Source organism: Pygoscelis adeliae, unplaced genomic scaffold (genome assembly GCF_000699105.1).
Source record: "Pygoscelis adeliae isolate BGI_AS28 unplaced genomic scaffold, ASM69910v1 Scaffold318, whole genome shotgun sequence".
In the NCBI taxonomy this organism is placed as follows: domain Eukaryota; kingdom Metazoa; phylum Chordata; class Aves; order Sphenisciformes; family Spheniscidae; genus Pygoscelis; species Pygoscelis adeliae.
This window is the reverse complement of record NW_008825430.1, coordinates 2,767,510-2,786,576: the sequence shown is the minus strand read 5'-3', so window position 1 is coordinate 2,786,576 and position 19,067 is coordinate 2,767,510. Positions and strand designations below refer to the sequence as shown.

The 19,067-nt window shown below is 35.9% G+C and overlaps 1 protein-coding gene across 4 annotated transcripts in view; it reads left to right on the top strand.

The window, feature by feature from the left end:
• Positions 1 to 569: 569 nt before the first annotated feature.
• FGF7 (fibroblast growth factor 7) overlaps positions 570 to 19,067 on the top strand; it is a 30,935-nt gene continuing 12,437 nt past the window's right edge. The window contains exons 1-2 of one of the 4 annotated variants that reach the window (XM_009330939.1): positions 570 to 778; positions 1,313 to 1,882. In XM_009330939.1, coding sequence (XP_009329214.1) covers positions 1,597 to 1,882 — 286 coding nt within the window. In that variant the 5' untranslated portion in view covers positions 570 to 778; positions 1,313 to 1,596. Of the gene's footprint in view, positions 779 to 1,297; positions 1,883 to 19,067 lie in introns of those variants that run through there. The other 3 variants (XM_009330938.1, XM_009330937.1, XM_009330936.1) reach the window with 3 other exon arrangements.

Below are 19,067 nucleotides of genomic sequence, written 5' to 3'. Positions count from 1 at the left end.
AGACTTTGAAACACCCAAATATACATTCTCATTTTCACCTAGTGGCTGATGAAATAAAAATCACCGTGATCTTCTGTGCAGTTGTTCCTCTTTTCAAGTCCATGATATAAAAATATACTGCGTGATCTACAATGGCCACAGCACACCCTTCTGCACGGTACATAATGGACCCACATGTTTCATGTAGCCATCAGAAAGGCACTAAGCAGACTACGAATCCACCAAACTGCAGAAGAGATTTGAAAGCAAACTGAGATAGGCGTGTGAGTACAAAAGACAGAAGGAGGAATTTTTTAAGGACAGAAAAATACCGACCTAAATCAAAGCACAGAAACACTAGCTAGCATACGAAGCAATTCTATCCACACACCACAGAATATATGTTTTTAGAAAGTAGATTCTTGGAGATTTAAAGTATAAACTATGTACATAGCTCCCTCTGATGACCATTGGACACGATACAATGCAAGTCTCCCTTTATTTTTGTTCGTGCATTCAACTGACAGCTGACTGGTTAAATTCTAATTGCTTCCAAGTGAGGTCAGCAAAGGTATTTATCGAAAAGGACTGAACAACAGGCTCAACACACACATGCACGCGCACGCATAAGCACATACACACCATCTCTCCAGCGTGTTGATTTATGGAAACAATTATAATTCTGGTGGAGTCTTTCTGAGCTGAGAAAGTTTGTAGCTACAGTAGAGTGTCTCATGTTGCAAAAAGCAGACAACAGAAATGGAATACTTGGGTATCCAGCTCTTATCAACAGGAACAAGTAAGTTATCTGTCCTTTACAAGAACATTCAACCGTTTCTAATAGCTAATAACTTTTATCTTCATTTGTATATGCTAGATGCTAAAAAAGCGTTAAGAAAACTATTTCTAGTAATAAACTGAAAAGGGTAGGAGTAAAAATACAGGGCGAAGACTACGAGGTCTGTTTTGAAATTTGAAATAGAGAAAAGTTATCTGATAGATTATGCTACTAGTGAATATATAGGTATGAAGTAATCAGCAGAAATTTACCATGCATGAGAAAGTAGTTCAACTGCATCAATAAGGGATTTTTGGAAGGACTTAAAACTGAAGACAGAGCTATGTTTACAATCGGTTTAAATGCCTGTTTATGTAAAAAGTTGTGTGAGAGATATCTGTTGTATATACATCTGCGTATTTTTAAAAATCAGCTTAGCACGTCATACATTTACGTATAGTACTTTTCAGTAGCATAATGTATCCTTGCACGTTTGTAACAATTGAGCATAAAGACTTACACATGCACCTTTTCTCACAGATCTTTTACTTTCAGTGCAAGCAGCAAATTCAAGTAGTACAGAAGGTCACGACAACAAAGGTTTTTATAACTTGTGTCTTTAAAGGATATTCTGACTGAAGAGATATTTAAGAAGCTCTTCTATTTCGCCATTAACTATTAAGGAATAACGATCAGAATTCTAGAAGAGGGAACAATCTCATTTAAATGAATCTGTAACTCGTAAAGACAGAAGGCAGGTCGGTGACCTAAGAGCAACAGTCTACTTGAGATTTAATTTTCATTATGTTGTTCATGAACACCCAGAACACTGCACTATAATGCACAAATGGATACTGACATGGATCCTGCCAATTTTGCTCTACAGATCATACTTTTACATTATCTTTCTAATGGGCACTATATCTTTAGCTTGCAATGACATGACTCCAGAGCAAATGGCTACAAATGTGAACTGTTCCAGCCCTGAGCGACATACCAGAAGCTATGATTATATGGAAGGGGGGGATGTAAGAGTGAGAAGACTTTTCTGTCGAACTCAGTGGTATATGAGGATTGATAAGCGAGGCAAAGTCAAAGGGACAAGAGAAGCAAACAACAACTACAGTAAGTAATATTTTTGCTTTTCCTATTTCTAAGTTTTCAGAAATTTACACATCATTGTTTCCTATTCCTTGATTTATAGTAATTTCAAAAGATTTTTGTATAGTGTACTGACCATTGTATAAGACAAGTTTTCCAATTAATCCTACAGCAGGACATTTGTTACTGATTTTGAAATGCGTCATTTTAAATACTACATTGTAGATCTGCTAATGTATTAGTTACAGCTGGTAACTATTAGCAAGCAGAGAGCCTATTTTAACAAGTGAATTAAGGTTGTAAGTATGAAAATGTATAACCACAAACTCTGCTCTCAAAATACTTATGAAACATTAAACCACATTTATATAGTCCACAAACTACCTAAAAGTTCGGTGTGTTTGGGTTAACAATTAAAACATATGCAATACTAGAAAGTTCAATGGAAAGAATTATGTAAACTCTCTTGCAAAATCTTTTAGATAGTTTGCCAAGCCAGGAACAAAATCTATTATAGTTTCTGCAGTTCATTATTACAATGATCATGATGCTGAAAAAATATTCTCCCCCCTTTCTTCCAAAAACATGACTCATCTAGAGAGAATGGACATACAATACTTTGCAAAGCTGTACCAAATAGAATTTTTGAACTGGCAAAAAAAAAAAATTGTTGTACTAATCTGTATTTTTCACACAAATACCTACATATCTTCCATTTACACTTGAAGGCATCAATTTTACAGTCACTATTTTTGCCACTTTGGTCTTCATGTTATTACAAATATATTGTTTATTTAGAGAAATATGACATCCACTTGAAAAGACGTTACCTTATTAAGATACAACAGGAAAATACATAGGATTACACTGCATAATTCAGAACAAAGTTATAAGGAAAACGGGCCAGAGACATGCTGGTCTAGTGTTTATAGTCAACTGAAAGGACAAATATATTTCCAAGAATGCTATTAAATACAGTTTTAATGTAGGTTGTACATATTATTGTGCTTTTTATAACAGCAGCAGCAAAAGAAATCAATAAATCAAACTTCAAGAACTGTTAGCGTGCTTCAGCTTTCAACTGAAGTTGACTGCTTATTTTCTATAAGAACAGTACTTTTGCATGCTAAGCGCCTGGCTAACGGGCTTCATAATTTATTTCTTTACCTCATGATTACATTAAGTGCTTGGCAACTTGCGTGGTTAAAACTTCATTGACTAATGTTACTGTTTCATTTAAAATTTGTTTCCATATGTCTTTCTTCCTACACTATTACGTAGTGAACCACCATATTCCTCCGAAAGACAACACATGGCCAGCAGCCAAATAAATTATTTGGTCCATATTCAAGACGACTCCCATTGAGTTTCAGGAGGACATTGCTACAACAGAGATCCATAGGGCTAGTTTCAAAGGGAAATGTTGCTCCCATAAAAATCACTGGGAAAAACTGTTCCTGACTGTTGAAATAGTTTCTTCTAAATTTTTGCAGATAAGTGAATATCCACTGTACCAATTTTTTCTGTTATTATTTACAAACACTTTAAAGAGATTATGACAGCATATAGAGCTGAATAATTACATAAATTTGCTTTTTTTAGTTCCACGCTGCTAAAGTAAAAATTTTGTTAGTAATTTAGCATTATTTCAAATTCAAGTAAAGGTTCTCAATTTTCTGCAGGATCCCATGCTGCTGAAGCACACTAATGACACCCTGAAACATTCTGTAGTGAAACCCTTAGAGGATATCAGATCATCTTGTGCTAAAGGCAATCCATTTTCTTGTAGTTTTCTGAACACTTTATGAATATTTGGTGATGGTAACTACCTACTACAAATTACAGAAAGGCAACCTTGAGTCGTTAAACCCTTACATTTATATTGCTGTGAAAGAAATCTTGAATTCTTTTTCTGGTAAATGCAATGAGTATCAGGAAAAAAACAATGAATACTTGAATGGTTTATCTGGTAACTGTTGTGTGCTATGATGAACTGTCTCCACTAAATTTAACTAAAGTATGTGGGAAGTCTCCCACCATCTTAAGTTTAAGTCTCGTGCTGCAATTTATCTATTGTATACTAGGAAATAATATCCAAGTGCTTTCGTTGGACAAGTAGAATAGGGAAATATACACAAAGAGGACTGGAAAAATGTGAACACTGATAAATTAGATTTTCTGAGAAACTAAAAAAATCAGTATTGTGAAAAACTTTTTTGTCATACCCTCTATTCAACAGAACATGTAAGAAACCTTTTGAAGATGTGTTTATTGCTCTATACTAAAATACCCATAAAGAAAATAATAGGATATGAGGGGAAAACAAAACAAAACAAAAAAACCCAGCTGGACTAATACACTTTCCCAAAGCAAAATTTTAAACATTAGAGAACTAAACAGGCTATTTTTATCCAGGGTATCTGAAAAACATCATTTAAAAACCATACCCATTACAAAGATGTATTATTCTGGGCATTCAATTATTCTTGTTCCGTGACTTCCATTTCTGAAAGTTAGTAAAAGGTAAATCAGACCTGGTTCTCAGGATGGAATCCCAGAACAGCTGCAGTCAAATTAACCAATGGGTATGAAAAGTGTTGCTCCGAGAAGTATCTTCTTATTTTATCCTAATTTTCCACTTACATAATAAACAAAAGAAACCCTTTTCCTTTTTGAATCACTAACACGTGCTACTAAAATGAAAACAAGAAAAAATTCCTATTTTGTAACTATCATAGCTTACCTTCATAAAGGAAGCTGCCTTGACAGTTTTGCAGACAGTCAACTACTTGTTTTCAGCCCATGAATTGTGAAGCATGAATAATGTGAAGAGCAATCTTCACATGGAGAAATGTCTGTAGAATTATAACTTCATCATAACTTTGGCAAGTGCCAGAATTCACAGAGCTTCTCACATCGGTCAAGACTATGAATGCAAAAATGCCAAGACGGTGAGGAATTAGGGTCTTTGTATTTCAAACTTCTCTAGTAAGTTACAGAATAAAATATACATACACATCCTATGAAAGTAACAACAAAAACAATGAAAATATGAAAATTTCCTAAGACTTTAATTCAAAAGCTACTGTATTAGATGTGGATTGAAATTCCATGACAAAATTAAATACTGAGCCAAATCCTCACTCACCAATTGTAATTAATCTGTATTTATCATTCACTTGTTTCAAAATGCATTAGAAGTTAACTACTTAGTCCAAGAAATACGTGTGTACTGTTTCAGTGAAAGCAAATAATTGAATCCTGTTTACAACAGCAATGACCTTGTTAGGTACCCAAAGACTGTTATTCTGTGCACGCTTCAGAAAGCAGTAGAGCCTTCTGGTAGACATGAAGGTGATAACTCGAGAGTAAACAGCAAATCAGAGGACAGTGATCCCCACTGAGCAGAGGAAATCACTTTGCACCTGACAGCTTTGCTTTCATTCCGAAAACTAAAAGGCAGAGTGAGAACTGAGTCACATACTGAAAAACTAAAGCAAGAATTAGGAAGCAGCCAAGAGATGAGGTCACCCAGAAAAATCTGTCATTATTCATAAAGATTTTTTCTCTTCGACAATCTCTTATTATACCTTGTCCAAGCCTAAACTATATGCTTTTTATTAAAAAATAAATTTTGTGTCTTGTTCATGTAAAATAATCCAAGTGGGCACACAAAACAGACTTTTTGAATTCATGATTGTAAAAAGTGAGAGTGACTGAACAAATCTTGGAGATAAAATGGCAATTTGTTAACTCTATCTTTGATAGAAAATAAATCTCTCCTTATTACTGCTTTCTCCTTCTCTAATTTCCATTTGTGTTTATGAATTTTGCCAGATTTTATTTGATTTTGTTCAGAAAAAAAGGCAGCAAAAATCAGAGTTTATTTTGACTCTATCCAAGAGGATTTATGACTATGACTGGATGATGCTTTAGGACTTTCCACGCTCTGTTGCCTTTGGAATCTCATTTTAAAGACTTCAAAGGGTCCCTTAGTTACTAGAAAAGCCTTCCCGGAACCTGAATCCTAAGATGTCTGATCCTATCATATTCCATGTGTGCTCTAAACCCAGAAAGTGCCTACTTCCTCTTCTTTTCAGTGGATAAAGCCAACCAAAAAAAGTTAAAAAAAGAAAAGATAGTCTAGTGAAATCTTGGCAAAAAATGGTTGAAACCTTGATTTAAATGTTTATCTTGGAAAACAACTTCTATTTTGATCAAAATCCAACAAGTCATAGTTTTCAGCAATATTAAGTGAACTCTAACTCAGTTTTGTTCAAACCTAAACCCTAACTGATAAGAAAATACACTTTATACATGTCTTAGTGGTTAAATACTCAAACGTGCCTAGAAATCAAAATTATTTCCAATAGCATTTGATATATGCTTCTTAGGGTAAAACAAATGTTGGACTATGTATGCTGTGCCACTATTTAAATTTTATTTCTGTTGCTTAAATACATGTTACATAGAGGAGCAAGAAGATTCAGTATCTGAAAAATCAGATATTGATGTACCAGATTCAGTTAAGGGTTATGTGTGTTCCAACCAAACAGAAAGTCTGTCTGAACTGCATTCTTGATTTTTCAAGAGGTTGTTGGTTCAACCAATACATTGACGTCAGGAGAAGACAAACCTTCACTAATATGAAAGTGCTGTTGCTTCACTTTAGTACTCTGGTAATCTTTTCAATTATAACAGAAAGGTTTAATTCAAATGGCAAGGTATGTGCATCCTCTCAAAACTTAGCCTAGAGTGCCAAGGATGACTTTCTCTCCTACAGTGATTAATCAGATCTAAATATAACAGATTTCCCTGCTCCCTCTCTAGCTCTTTGTCTAGCACTGGTGGTAGATACCACCCCTCAAGTTTCAACCAGCAGAAGAGACTCTATGTCTATACCTTAGCCTATACCTTATCACAAATCCCAGCTTTTCACCATCAACTGCTGATGAAGATGGGTTTTAGCAAAGATGCAGATAACAGAAGCAGCTGAGTTATGCCTGTGTCACAGCCTCTACTGACTTTTTCGATAAGACTACCCTTTGCGGGAAGTGAGGAGAAGGAAGGAGGGAGTAAAGTCTTGAACCATTGCAGCAAGATTCTTCAGATCTCACGTATCAATGTCCAGATCAGTGCTCAACTGATGCAGTATGATGGGCGGGGGGGGCACAAAACACAATCAAAACTGTTCATCACTTCTGAATTTACCTCATGAATCTTCATCACCTTGTCTATCCTGTGGTATTTACCAGCTAAGAAAAAAAATGTGTAAAGTCAGAACGGTAGCAGTTTATACTCACTTTCTTCTCACTCTGAACACAAAGTGATTGCATAAGCTCCGTGAGGGGAGAATCAAACCTCTGCTCAGGCAGCAGCTTCACGAGCTAACATACACCAACAGGGCTACGTCTGCCTGTGTGTGCTTCAAAACTGGGGTATGAGCTAAAGTCAGTATGAGCAGTGAAAAACATCTAAGCTGAATCTATACACATTGCGCTTAAACTGATTCATTTGACCTTGATACCCCTTTGTAATTCAGCTGTGATGTGGCAGTTTTTCTGAATCTCTCAATATTGAGATTTATCAGAAATGAGAAATGTTACATTTTTATAGAACCATCAATCAAGTTTAGCAGCCAACTGCAGAAGCAGTTACAGGATACATTTAAAAAGACAAATTGCAACCCCTTCTCCCCCACAGCTTTTTTCCCCCATTGTTTACAATTTCTGAATGTACAAAAAATTCAGTATTGTATCATTAAGCATGTTATTGTTCCATCCTGAAGAAAATGTGGTGAAGTGGCCCTGACCTGAGACTCAAGAGACTTGAGGCTAATCCAGACTTTTAAGCAATTTGCTTACAGACTTTGGGAAAATTCTTCAAACTCTCTGTGCCTCTATGAAAAAGAATTATTCACCTCTCTAAAGAGCTTTTAAAGCCATTAGTGAAAAAACTTCCAAACCTACAAAAGAATTGTGTGTTAATGTTATAGATATTAAATACTTTTATTATAGAACATTAATCGACTAATTCAGTATTAACTAAAATAACCGAAGTCAGTAGCTAGACAGAAAACCACAGAGCTCAGATGAATCTTAAGGACGCAATTTCCCATACAGGCAAAGAGAATTTGGTAGAAAATTTAATTCCTTACACAGTCAGTCTTGCAAAACAAAACCAAAATCCAGCTATCTTCCTTCACAGCTTCCAGCTTTCTGTATTGTTTGTGTATCTGAAAGTGATTCTTTTAGATTTCTAGGATCCTGGAGTACAGAACAAAACTGGTTTTCCCCTCCATCTTCCTTAAAGCTCAGGAAGACCAAGACATCCTAAAGCATATAATAATACTGTTCCACACTACAAGATGTATCAACTAGTAGTATATTTTGGAACATTTTCCTCATCAAAACAGAGTAAGTTTAGGCAAATGAAGGCTGTTACTCTTCTTGGGTGGCACGCTGCTTTCATTGCATAATTGACTGTCTATGACTATATTTGGCAACTGTATTTCAATTGTCTTTTTTGACCTTTAACTTTATTTTTAATTTTTAATTCTGGATATGAGCTGACGGAAAGGTCAAGTTAGCCTTCTGGTGTATGTAATTTAGAAACATGATTAAGAAAAAGTTAACAGTGAAAATTCCTATGGCAATAACATAACAGAGGTTAACAATCATAGCACTGAATTGTCACACTTTAAAACTTTCATAACACATGACATCATTTATACAAACGGAAAAAATTCTTTGTAACAATTGGCGCTGAGAAGTTGGAAGTGGATATTCACAGATGTGGCCCACAACTTCATGAAAACACACCAAAAAAGCAATAAAAATATCAATGCAATCAATATGCTCTCCTGACTATTATTTAGCTTTTGAAATAAAGAACAAAATGTGGATTAAATTGTAATGGGATTTTTTTTACAGTATTCACATACTGCCTACGACATGAATCTAGTACCTGCACAGTTTATCAACAGAAGACTACAATATTCTAAACAGGCTGAATCAGACGATCAGACAGGTAAATCCCAGTTAACATCAGCAAAGCTATGTCAATTTATTCCAACTGAGCATTTGCTCTTTTAAGCCATAGTGGGAATCTGACAATTCAAAAACAGGATGAAATGATTAAAAGGTCTAGATATTCTGTTAAAAACACTGAAATTTTCCTTCAGTATGCAATCTTTCAAAATTAAGCACAGTCACAGCATTGATAGATCGATGCAAAACTATAAATGAAGACATGACCATTTCATAGCATTTATAACCGCAGTAACTTCAACAGAGAATAACAAACACCACTCATCCCCATCAGTTCAATCATAACACTTTTTGAATACCCCCATTACCTGTGGGTTTTTTTGAAGGCGTTTCCTAGCATTAGTACTTCCACCTTTAATGGCATACATGCCTCACCTCACTTCCATTTTTGGTAAGCTGGCTTGAATTCTTTTAAATGTGTTAATAGACACTGGGAGGTGCTATAGACTATAAAAAGAAGCTGATCAGACTCATCCTTGGCCATTTTGATACCTTGGAATTTTGATATTTGTCTAACTAGAAGGTAATGTATTTCAAAACAGAAAAAAACCACCTGCTGACAAGAAGCACATTTTCATTAATAACCCACGCTAATTTTATAAGTTTTTATTGTGACCTTTAAATGTCAAGTGGGATGTGATATTTCAATCAGAAGCAACTGTTCACAGAAAAAAAAAGTAAATAGAGAACTTTATGATTGTTAAAGACAGAAATTATTACAGAGGAACTTACATATTATCTAGAGCTGAAGATATTAGGGGAAAAAAAAATCCATCACAATCAACATCAAATTTTGAAAAGGTTGCATGTGAATCTGTGCTGAAGTCCCAGAGCTGCTCAGGTGAACTGGTGCCACGGTTCTGTGGGCTGTTTGTATGCACAGCTGTGAGCAACGTCGTGACAAATGTGAAGTTTTAGATGCTTGTCAGGTGTGTGGAAATGCTCACTACAAGAGCTTTCTGGCTTCTTGCATAACACATGCACAACATTGCAGTACAATGATAGATTTGCCCTTTGAGTGGTCTACACGAACTCTAAGGGTGGCAATGTTCAGGCTCTCTAGCTAGCCACTAAGCCGATGGATTTGGGAGAAAATGTGGATCTAGCTAAGTCAAGGGAAGAAGGCGGCGCAGAGTGCGGAATGGACTGATTCCATCCAACACTTGTGTGGCTTCTGCAGCAAAGACCTTGTGAAAACAAGAGTTGTACTCCCCAACAGAAACTGTGAAGTAAAATAAAAAGGATAACTGAATCCTAGAGTGTGCAGCCAGCACTAGTAAGTGGAAAGTGCAACTTTCACCAGCAAAAGCAACTTCAATTCCACCATGCTAATTTATTTCCTTTGGAACAGCCTATGCAGCTTAGGGACTGCACATAATGTGCAAGATGATACAAAGAAATCCAAGCAGTTCTTGAGTGCTTATTGGTGAGATTTTACAAGGATTTAGGGAACTAGCTATGTGAAACCAGCAAATAATGATTCAAATAGCGAGACTTGCTTGTTAGGGCCACCTTGCAACAGGAGGCAGATTTACACTGTGGGAAAGACCAGTACAAGATCCTTCCCAGCAGATGTCCTTTCTGTTTGCTTATGTAGGGATACTGCACCGGAAAAGCCTTGAAGTCATCACAGCCACATCACTTTCCAATGCTACAGCAGAAAACTGTAATACTACCTTTACGTAAGGACAGGGACAAATACCTGTGCCCAAAGTGAGATTCATCCCAACTGAATTCCCCACCCAGCACTGTTGCTTCTATTAGTTTAGCACCATCTTACCAATACCATGCTATAACATAGTACAAAAAGAAATCTCTGCCATGTGCTAAGCACATCTCTGACAACATATGAACTGCAAGTGTGACAAATACTTAAACAGTACTCTGCCTACAAGTGTTGTTACTAATCAAAAACTAAATCAGCTACAACTTCAAGAGGCTATTTTCAAACTAACTGGTGGCAAAAAGCCATTCTTCCAATTAAAGTAAGCTCCATTCTTCTAACTGAACCTTTTACATTTGTTACTGAGCATGGAGATCCTGGTCAATATTTCCAACAAAGACTGAAAATCCAAACCAAATAAAAAGGTACATAATTTCCAGGGCAAGCAACCTCTTCTTTAGAGTACTCTAAAGCACCGTATACAAGTCAGAAAAAAGAAAGGAACTTTCTTATACCTTATGTCCAAATTAAGATTCCAAAAAGACCATTCATCCACTCAGGAAACAAATACTACCACCTACCTCATTCAGGTAAGAGACAACATAAGAAACGTGGAGAAAACCACAGTGGGAAACACATGGAGAACCTCTTCCCTGTAAGGAACCCTCCTTCCTCGCTGCTGGCCAGCTACAAGGGGCTGGCTGTGCCCTCCTTCCTCCCACTTACTAATGCAATCAACCACACAGGTGTTTGGAGCCTCTTGCTCTCTCTCACACCCTGCCACCCCTGCGGTACTGGTAGTATGTTGCAGAGTGCTGAGCTTTCTGAGCATCTGTTTCAGCAGTCAGGAAGGAAATCTTCTTATTGAGGCTGTAAAAGACAAACAGTCTGGCGTGTTTTCCTACCTTACTAACAGGGTAACAGCCATGTATTTGGGTGAATTGGTATTGGAGTCTGTAGTTAATATTTATTAGTTCAGAGGAAACCAAATGTTACAGGAATTTTAAGAGTAGCCTTAGGAGAGTCTCCTCAAATTATAAAGTAAACGGCGAGAGTCCTAGGCTACTTATATTTGTCCCTTTAAATGTCTCTTAAGTAGAGCAATGAAAATAATACAGCTATTAATAAAAGCATTCTTTTAAATTATTACACATGAATTTCAATCAGAATGTTCAAATTAGCAAGCTGGTGCTCAGGCTACTTGATTATAAATACCAAACTAAAATTAGTTAATATGCCTTCGTTTCTGACTGCATCTTTGTGTGACTTGGGAAATTCAGTCTATATTACTGAACATAACTGTCATGCAACAAAATTAAAGAAAAAAAAAAGGATTACCACATCTTTCTAGGAAACTGTTACCACATCTTTCAAGGAAATCATGCTCTGTTAATTTTTTTAGCCAAGTAATCCAGTGTTTTGAATTTGAATTCATCTATTTTAATCATATTGTTCTAGGACACGCTCTGAATTTCATGAGAATTTCTGAAATGGCGTTTTCATTCAGAGGAGCATTGGAAGCAAAACTGATCTATAACAAAATCATAAAACTACCATTAGACCAAACTAGACCAAAAGCAGAATTTTTCAGGTGATTCATAACATATGAGGCATAAACCCACTGATTTAGTGGAGAACAGCCTAGCTCTGATCCAACCAGATTAATAAGAGAACGCAGTGAGTTCTAATGGCTATATCATTTAAGCAGAAAATGATCTAGTGATAGAAGATATATTTATCATAATTATTGTGAGAAATTATTGGAGAAATTATTCAGAACTGTTTAACATTTGGAATGCAATAAATACCTACCTTTGCCAAAATAAGACTAAATACTAATCCCACTTTTTCTTCTTATATAACAAAATATTTCATAAACACGAGTAGGTATTCTGTACATTGTCCTTTTCAGACAGGATCTGTAGACATCCCAGAGACAATTTTCTAAAAGTGCTGACAAGTACTCAAGGGACATTTCAAGTTACATTTCAAAAAGCAATACTTAAGCCTAAACCCCATAGCATATATATGGTACTTTTCTAAATCACTTCAGATGGTATTTTCAAAAATGTGCAAGTAGCCACTGTTACGCAACTGTGTGAGACCAAATAAATAATAGAAGCCATATTTCCTGACTTTCTCCTAATCACTTGCAAGTGATCATCTTGTATCCACAAGATAAACAATTTTTTCTCCTGCTAGGGCTAAATTAAAATGTATGACTGCCATTACAAAAATCTTTTTTCCCTTTCTTCCTTGTCACTTTAGCTGTTCACTTTTTTCTGTCTGTGATACCATTTTGTTTGGGGTATCCTTATCCATATATGAGAATATTTGACAAACATTAGTTTTGTGCAAATTGCACATGAAGGTAGTCATGCTTATTTCCCCAAACAGTTACCTACATGAATTCCGAAGCTAGAATGTGTCCTAACCCCACTGTAGGTGATGCAGAAAAATGCAGGGTATTTCTGCCTGTATACAGCGCTGTAAATATTGAAGATTTTGGATCACAACTTCTTATATTGTCTTCTCGTTCATACTTCAACAATGCAGTCATGGGTACTTTCAGTTGAACTCAGCTTAGCAAAGTAGAATTGCTAGTTATAGCTCCTGTTTCATGAGTTCACTCTTTTCCGACTCCAGACCCATCACAGCAGGATGGTTTCTTTCTTTGTTTTCCTCTTAACAGCTATCTGGCAGCTGCATCCCAAACTAGCCTCTGTTAGTGGATCCCTAAAGAATTATATATACATCGCCTATTGTAATCACATGTGCTGCAATTTACCTCACAGGTGGTACTGTACAAAAAAGTCTGATTTGAGCCCTGTCAGACTGTGCCATATTTATTTCATTAACATAGAATGAAATCAATGAATTGAATAGACATGAAAAAATATTTCCTTCTCTGTGTGCACGGTATTCAATTGAAACACATTCTCAACAACACATGAGAAAGGAATCGTTGAGAAGTACCCCAGTAGCTCTCTTTTCAACATACAGTCAAAACGTGGCTGTTCTATTCATACAGACTTACTGATGAACTATAGAGAACTATCATTAATAGTCTAAATAGTTGCTGTTGGAAGTAAAAATATTGCACAGCTGTGGAGGAGTTAAGTTACTGACTAGTGGAAAAGCTCTCTAACCCTGTGATTCATTAGGAAAAGTTTGCTCAAGAGTTGAAAGACCCATATTAGGAAAGAGACAAATATATGCCGTTTGTAAAAGCCTGGCTCTACTGAAATCAGTAAGAGTTTTGTTACTGATGCCTATCAATGGTTTGAGGAGTTAATTTTAAAAGATGCCGAATAATAACTATTGCTTCTGCAAATCCATGTGCTTTTACTTTAAGATATGGTTTCATAACATTGGTAATACAGACTGGGCATAGAGAAAAATGAAATTCCTGTTCCACCATTAATCTCTTCCTGACTTTCAAGTCAGAATGACTTATCTGTATCTTCCCAACATCTATCCAGGAGTAATGTTGCTATCTCTATTTATTCTACTCAAGATATGGGCTTAAGAGCACAATACACCAGAATATACCCAATTTAGGATATTCAACTTGAAAAATAGTTAGCTATTACTTTTCAAATATATGTGCAGATTTATATTTCTGTATGAAAGCTATAAATGGAAGGTTTTTGGAGCTATATTAAAACCACAGATCCACATTTCTATACGGAGTAGAAACTGATTGCATTATTTATACTGAATATATATTTTATAGTAGAAATACAATCTATTTTTGTAAAATTTTTTCTACCATACAACGTTTGCATTCACATATGAATCAAGAATACATTGATAGTCATGGAGGAATTAAGGTGGCACAAAAAGACCAAGTTAAGAACAGCAGAAGCACTTTGTTTCGTTTTGTGTGGTAAAAACCGATAAAAATCGTCTTCTCAGTCAACTTCGGTACTTTTTCTCTAGCTCCTTGTTGCAATACAGCTGAAGTCACAAATATTTTACGCAAAGAAAGAAAAGGTTTCTTCACCACTTTAAGTGCTTGGAATAGCCATAATTGTTTCAGTCAGAGCAAAAAGCATAGCAAATTCTTTACCAAGAACAGGTTTTTTGTATCTGTTTTAGAACATACCAATATGGGTACAGCCAAGCTCCGTGCTGTTGGAACTTCATGGTCTTCGAGGCAGTTTTATTTCCTGCTGAGTTGAATGTTACACAGAAACTTTTCTTTTGCTTTTATGTTACAAATACTGGGAGAGAACAGTACCATAAGGAGTAGAAATGATCATAAATACAACGCAGAATCAAAAAAGGCCCGCAAACTGAGTCAGCCAACACAAAATCACACAAGATTAATGCAAATCCTCCACAAAATAAAAACGTAAGAGCTGCAAACCCTTTATTTGCACATACAGCTTCTGCGACCCAGCCTATAGTCTAACATTAAAACCCCACTAACCTTTATCGGAGTCTTCTAGCTCTATGAACCTATGGAAGAAATCTCCACCATGTTACTCTGCTTCCTTACAGAGAACATTTTACTCTTCCCTGCTTGAACAAGGTCCTTGTTTAAGCCCATTAGGCGAATTGCATGTTTTCAAACATCTACAAATCACAGACCAGCTGTTTTCCAGATTTTAAAGGGGTCCGTATATTCTGCTACAGATTGCTTATGTATTACTTCTATGGAGCTCATCAAAACTTCATGACACCAATACATATAAAAGCAAAATAAGAATTATGCGAATTGTGGCAGCGAAATTGAAAAGTGAAGCATTCCCAAAGGCCTCTGTCTGAAGATGTTATCAAATGCTTGAGTGGTATGAAATCTTCCATTTGTCTCAAGATCAAGAGAAAAGTATGTCTTTATGCTTATGCCAGTGCACTGCACTGTAGTCTATCAAACAAGTTGTTCGATTATTGTCAGAGATGGAAATTTGGAATTCTGCCAATATAATAATACGGCTGCCAGGATGGATCTGAATTTAAGATATTAAATCCTTTAACAAACTGGTCACAGATAACTTTATTATAAACAGTCACCATATAGTGATATAGTAGTACCTGCGTGCTCCGAGAGCCAAGAAAACTAACTACTGCAGTTTACGGGCACAGGAGAGCTCACATCCCTCCTTATGCAGTTCAGGGCCACAAGAAACTTTCCTTAGCTGGTAAAGAAAATGAAGTAGATTCTATCACATTTTAAATACTTTCCTCTGGTTCATTGAGAGACAACTGCTATGGCATACCGATTTTACTAACGTTTTTAAATTTAATTTAATTGTTTTAGGGCAATTTCTGTCAAAATGTTTAAAGAATCTTTTTAAGAGACTTGGTCTTCTGAATCACTAAGGCCTAGGTTTTTAAGAATTTTTCAGTAACTAAAGGTGGAATTAAGCAGCGTTAGATATATATGAAAATCCTCCTTTTAAACTAGCCTGTAGGTGGGGTTATTGGTGATAATGCAAAGGAGCAGTGGATAACAACCCAAGGCAGCTTTCTAACTTCATAGTTTCCCTTTCATATGTCCCCCTTATATATCTTTAGCTGATATAAATGATAATTTAATTGAAATAAACATAATTGCACTGATTCACACATGGGGATATAAAAATTAGAACAAAAGCAATGGGAAACTGGGATGTGTACAAAACAGTAACACATAATAAATATGTGTTAAAGTTAATAAAAAAGTTTAAAGAAACTTTTCATATAATTTGGCTAATCCTATGCTCTGTTAGTGTTCAGTACGGTTATCTTTATTCCATGACTTTTTACATTGTAGCTATGACTGGTAACTTCTCTTCAGAAGATAACATCATACTATTCTATCACAACAGACTGGAATGTGTGCAGCCCTTAGTCCTAGAGTCCTTCTTTCTGCTTTTAGGGTGCAAGTAACTGTCACTAAAAAGCTAGGACACTATTTCGATGTAACACTTGAGAACAGCAAAGCACAGGAAGGCTGTGGACTCTAGAAAATATTTACATGACACTGGTCACAATAGTTCTCTCACTGACTTCCTGATATTATGCACATGGGCAAAACTTAAGTGTGTGCAAGAATATTTGTATCATCAAACTCAAAACCATTAACACCTGATTTTCTCTACATCCCAGCATTTGAAGTCAAAACTGACACACCCCCCCCCCCCCCCCCCCCGATTTTCAAACTGGATAATTCAGCTGAATTTAAAAAGGCAGATTAAAAATCACACAAATAAATACAAAATACAAGAGAAATTTGGCCACAGCTCCCGTAGTATATTTGCTCTAGTAATAGCAATTGGTCCTGAATCAGAGGAACGGTTTTCTCCACTGCTGCTGCTCCCGCTGTTTTTCTCAGTTTTGATATGGAATTGTAAAGCTACAAGGGAACTAAAGATTAACTGGATGACAGTAACACATTTATAAATATCTGATCGTGTAAACAAAGAGAGAGGTTTCGAAGTGCTGTCTGTGTGTAATGGCAAATACTCTACTGAGTTCCCTAAAGTCAGGCTTTCATCTTAGACAAAATTTTTAGACTGGTAAAACCAGCGTGTAACTAGAAGTAAATTAATGATATTAGGCAAAAATTAAGACAAGGAATTATTAAGCTATTTGAAAAAAAAAAAAACAAACCCACAACATTGTTGGATAATTGACACACATTTTGATCCATATACTGAGCAAGACAGGAGAAATATTGGGTACAAAAATCCTAATTTATGTATCAGAATTGGATTAAATGATTAGATTGGTTTTGATTTTGAGGTTTTTTTTTTATTTTCTCCTTCTATTAGTTTATATTTCAGTGTTTGGTCTAATATAGATTTTGAAAGTTCCACTAAATCTAAATTATTTGCCAGCAGCAAACCAGAACAATTTGAGAGACCATATCATATAAATATATGTCCAGTAGTGTTTTGAAGGCAGAAAGAGTGAGCCAGATGGTTTCTATCAATTCCCACTCCGTGGTGCAGCAAGGGGTTAGTATGATTTTCTTAGCAGCTTCTTGCATTTTGTACCTTGAAAGGAATGACGTACTGCCTGCTTGTGTTCTTGTAGACGCTGTAATTGGTATATTTACCAATTTAACAGCTTCAGCTGTTGCTGCATCAAGTAGCAGATCTGATTTGGAAATCGAACTAAAACGTATTCAGTTGGGCAGTGCTTGCCCTACATTTAACATAACTCCCTCGAGTAGGAAAAGCTGTCTCTCTCTTGCAATAGGGACTGATTGCAGTGTTTATGAATTAAGTGCTCTCTTAACCGCGTGAAACAAAATGTTACTGTCCAAAATTTCAAACCATTTAAAATTATTTGCTCCTATGCCAGAGGCCCCTAAGTATACATTCAAGCTCTGGAATACTGCAGCCACCTTCTTTCTTATGCATCCACTTTCTGAATTTTACTTATTTTAAATAATTCAGTTATTAGCTACATCTGGGAACATTTTCACTATTAAAAATGCATTTTACTTTATATTTAAACTGATAATACAGTTTTCAGCACCAAGAATGTCATTATGATAATTTTATGATTAGAATCTAATCTAATAATAGCTTTTAGTAATGTTTGTCAATAATGTATAATTCTAAATTATCCTGAAAGAACAGGAAGGCAGTTCTTAGATTCAGTTTGTCCCCAGAATACGGCTCTGCTATTCCTCCTGTCAAGCCTGTTTCAGGGACCAGAAAAGCTGCCACAGGAACAGCTGGAGACAGTACAATATGCAGAACAAAACAGCTAGACCTTGAGGGTGAGGGAATACTTCACAGAAAGAAGAACAGGTTCTGTCTTGGATGTATTTTTGCCCCCTTTAACGGAGTAAGCCCAGCACACAGTGCCGTGTTATATTTATGCCATCTTTGCAACTGCCCGCAGCCAGCTTAGTACAGGTGATAAGCCATAGCAGCACATGAAATGCACCTGGAATTAAAGTCCTTCAGAACACAATTCAGACAATGAATCATTCGATTTCTTATACACAGAAAAGGTATGTGAATATGCACTCCTGTTCTCCTTAGAAAAACAGAAGAAAAAGTCTTCCATAGAAATGACACGACTAATTTTATGTCAACTATGATCACTAATTCTACCCAGGAAAGGGGGAAGGAAATTTAATCGGAAAAGATGCCGGGGCAAGACACCAAACCACCGGCTCTTTACTAGATGAAAACACAAAATAGCATAGTAACAAATATCAAAGAACAAATTAATATAATAATTATTATTAATATTATAGATTATTATTAATATATTTAAAGACTTTTGCATTATGGAAGAATTTGGAGAGACAGGAGGCTCTGTGGAATTTTCCAGGTTTCAGATAATCAAAATAGCTGTAGGCACCTAAACTCTAAATTTGGGAAGTTTCGCACCACTAAATGGATGTATCTCATTTTGCTGTGAAGAGATTAATTAGCAGTGGTTTACATTTACTTTTGCTATTTTGAAGCTAGATCTTAAAAGTCTGCAAAGCTTGAAAAGATCATTTATTCTACTGAAATTGGCACAAAAGATTTAAACACTAGAA